We start from the raw sequence: 3,314 nt of genomic DNA on the forward strand, positions 1-3,314 counted from the left end.
TGGTTCTCACCACAGAGGCATCTGACAATCCCTACTGGCACTGGCACTGGATTGAGAAATCACATAAAACTTGCATTCATAGCAATTTACTGGCTGACTCAAATATCTAAAATGGGGCCTATTATTTTGAGTTGAACCTGGTGGCTGGAGGTCATGGACGACAAATAGTTTTCTTGCTGCAAGCACTTATTACAAGATTGGCGTTTCTTACAAAGGATCTGTTTTAATTACCTGCTGAATTTATTCCATAACCTGCTAATTTAGTTTGTGATCCAGGTCCTGCGGTTTTCGATTGTGCCAGAATTTTATCTGTCGTCTTCTAACTGAAAAGCAGAACACTGCTCCTGCCTGCCATGTTCGAAATTCTAAACTATAATAGCAAATAGCAATAACAGCTGCTACAAAATTCGAAATTCGGTATATATGAAATCGCACAAGCAATAAGCAATATCTGATACTCGTCTACAAATAATCTGAATTCTAAAATTTACCTGTAGCCTACTAATACTAGCAAGGAGCAACAGTAATAACCTGGAGTGCGGAAGCAGCTGAATGGCAGCGAGCAAACCACCCAAGCCGAACTGCCGAAGTGGTTTTCAAGGGGCTCGCCCGACGCACTGGCTTCCGGCCGCCGTCGTAGGCGCGGTGGAGGACGCCGCGCGGCTGCTGGGGGCGGTGAGGGCAAGGGGAAGACTCGCCGTGCTAATCCTCGGCCAGGCTGCTGAGGGCGCCAGACAATACGGGCCGGCCTGGCCCATTCTAACTCGGGCCGGGGGCCGGACCTACCAGAACCGGACCACCGAAGTAAGCCGCTTTCGGCCATTCCCCAATCTCCATTCCCCAAACCAAACCCTAGCTCCACTTGACTCCGGTGACGCCGCGGAATGGCGGCGCCGGCGGCCGCGCTGATGGAGATGGACGAGCTCGTCGAAGAGTTCCTCATCCGCCTCCCACCGGACGACCCCGCGAGCCTCGTCCGCGCCGCCCTCGTCTCCAAGCTGTGGCGCCGCATCCTCGCCGGCCGTGGCTTCCGCCGCCGGTTCCGCGACTTCCACCGAATGCCGCGGCTGTTGGGCGTTGTCCACTGCAGAGGACGCGCCGCTCCCCGCTTCGCGACCACCTCCGCCTTCCGCCCGCGCAACACCCTCCGGTTGTGGTACGTGCAGGACTCCCACCACGGCCGCATCCTCAGCGTCCACCCCTTGGATGGCAGCGAGATGGACGTCTGGGACCCCATCACGGGAGAGAAGCTGCAGCTGTGCTCTGCGCCTCCAGCTGGAACAGCTCCTGCGACCACATCGACTGCGACGGCAGGCACTTCCTCGTTGTTTTCATAAGCTCCTCCCCACATCATGGGGTATATGTCTATGCCTACTCGTCGGAGGCTGGCTTCTGGGCGCTGACAGCCTCTGCTGCGCAGCACCCTGTTGACCCTTTCTATTTCGATCAAAATGAGCGCAGCACCCTTGCTGGAAGTGCAATACACTTCATGGTTGAGGTGAAAAGGAGGAAGACGAGAATCTGCAAGTACAATTTGGACACGCAGGAAATCAGCTGGATCAAACTACCACCTAGCTGCTCTTACCAGTACGTGGGGTGTCGAGTTCTGATCACAAGTACACAATATGGTGGATTGGGATGTGCTAGATTGGAGAATTCAAGGCTCCACCTGTGGTCAAGGGAGGCTGGTTCCGACGGACTTTTGGAATGGGCACAAACTAGAGTTGTTGAGCTCGAAACGATGCTCCCTTCTATTAACCCCCTTCTCTATGGCTACCTTTGTCGATGGAGTTGGAGTCTTCCTCGTGACTACAGCTGATGGATTGTTCAGTATTGATCTAGATTCTGACCGAGCGACAAAGGTTTGTGAAGGCAGAGAAATCAACAATGTTGTTCCCTACGTGAGCTTCTGCAGCACAGGTACAACTTTGCTTACTTCCTTGTCAATTTTTTGTGAAATCATAAAAAAAAAATAACGAATGAAATCTTAAAAAGTTCACTTACTAATATTTCAGTGGTATGCTTACTTTATGGTTTGCCAATAAGAACTTGCCTATATTCTACCTTAATGAGATGACGCGCAGTTCTCCTGCGCTGTTCGAGAAAAAAAAGAAATTGCCAATATTAGAACTTATGTTTCAGTTAGTAACAATAAAAATATAAAACCAAACAGACCATTTTATGTTGGCTCATTAACATGATTTTGTGGAAATGGGATATCTGTATAACTGTGTTAATCCAGCCTAAATATTTTGCTTATGGAGTCCTTGCATCTAGGGTCCATGCCAACATTTGGCTTGTTAGTTGGACCAAACAAATTTTATAAAATTGAGTAGCATGCTCGGAAATATTTTCATCTCCCTCAATATTCCCATTATCACTTTGCATTCAGAAAATGGTATTCTTTCTTTTTTTTCCCATTATCCACCCTATGAAAGAACTCAGTATTATTATCTCCTTTAAGCAGCCAATTAGAGTTGGCTCTTCTGTGCCAATAACTTTCCTCTTCTTCAAAGAATTTATTTAACTCTCCTTGAATGAAAGATTTTCTCTCCAGAGGTTGGCAGGTAAATTGCTTTCCTCTTCAAGATCTTCCAACTCCTCCAGCTCTTTTTGCAAAATATATCTATACTTTCTGTTATGGCCTTCAATATTTTGCCCCCAACCCTTCAGAATCTTCTTAATCCTGTTTATATTGATACGCCACCTCTCAACACTGTTTTTAGCTTTTACTTCTTTTTCCCAGATCGCAGCGATCTTGGGCATAAAGTCATGGTGTTTTAGCCAAGAGTTTTCAAAAGGCTTTGTAGTTTTTTTAGTCTCCTGCTCATTACTGTATATGAGCGGATTATGATCCGAGCTAAATCTAGGGATTTTCCTCATGTTACAAAAGGGGAAATCAGTTTTCCAATATTTCGACATAAGACTCTATCTAATTTCTCAAGAGTTGGTTCAGATCTGTTAATGCTCCAAGTGAATTTGCCTCCACTCAGGTTCAGGTGAGCTCATATGTGTTAATAATAAGATTGAACAACTCAGAGTATCAATTATTCCCAAACTTTTTGTTTCTTTAATCACTAAATCTTAGAATATTAAAGTCACCACCCATAAGTTGGGGGTACTTGGTTTTTACACACATGTTTGCCAGTTCATAAAGGAACTGATCTTTTAGCTCATCCTGGGCAGGGCCATAAACATTGGCTAGGTACCAGTTTTTTGTAACTTTTTATCAAAAACATTCACAATTATCACAAAATCCCCACCTTCAAAGTTCTCCAGGTCAAAACCCTCACATCTTGTACCACTCAACATCC

The 3,314-nt window shown here is 46.1% G+C and overlaps 1 protein-coding gene across 1 annotated transcript; it reads left to right on the forward strand.

Moving 5' to 3' along the window:
- Nucleotides 1-536: 536 nt before the first annotated feature.
- On the forward strand, nucleotides 537-1,471 carry LOC136532446 (uncharacterized). The gene has a single exon (XM_066525041.1). The coding sequence runs from the start codon at nucleotides 885-887 to the stop codon at nucleotides 1,335-1,337; it is 453 nt and encodes a 150-aa protein (XP_066381138.1). The 5' UTR covers nucleotides 537-884; the 3' UTR covers nucleotides 1,338-1,471.
- The last annotated feature ends 1,843 nt before the right edge of the window (nucleotides 1,472-3,314 follow it).

The sequence above is a fragment of the Miscanthus floridulus genome, unplaced genomic scaffold (genome assembly GCF_019320115.1).
Source record: "Miscanthus floridulus cultivar M001 unplaced genomic scaffold, ASM1932011v1 fs_621_2, whole genome shotgun sequence".
Lineage (NCBI taxonomy): Eukaryota > Viridiplantae > Streptophyta > Magnoliopsida > Poales > Poaceae > Miscanthus > Miscanthus floridulus.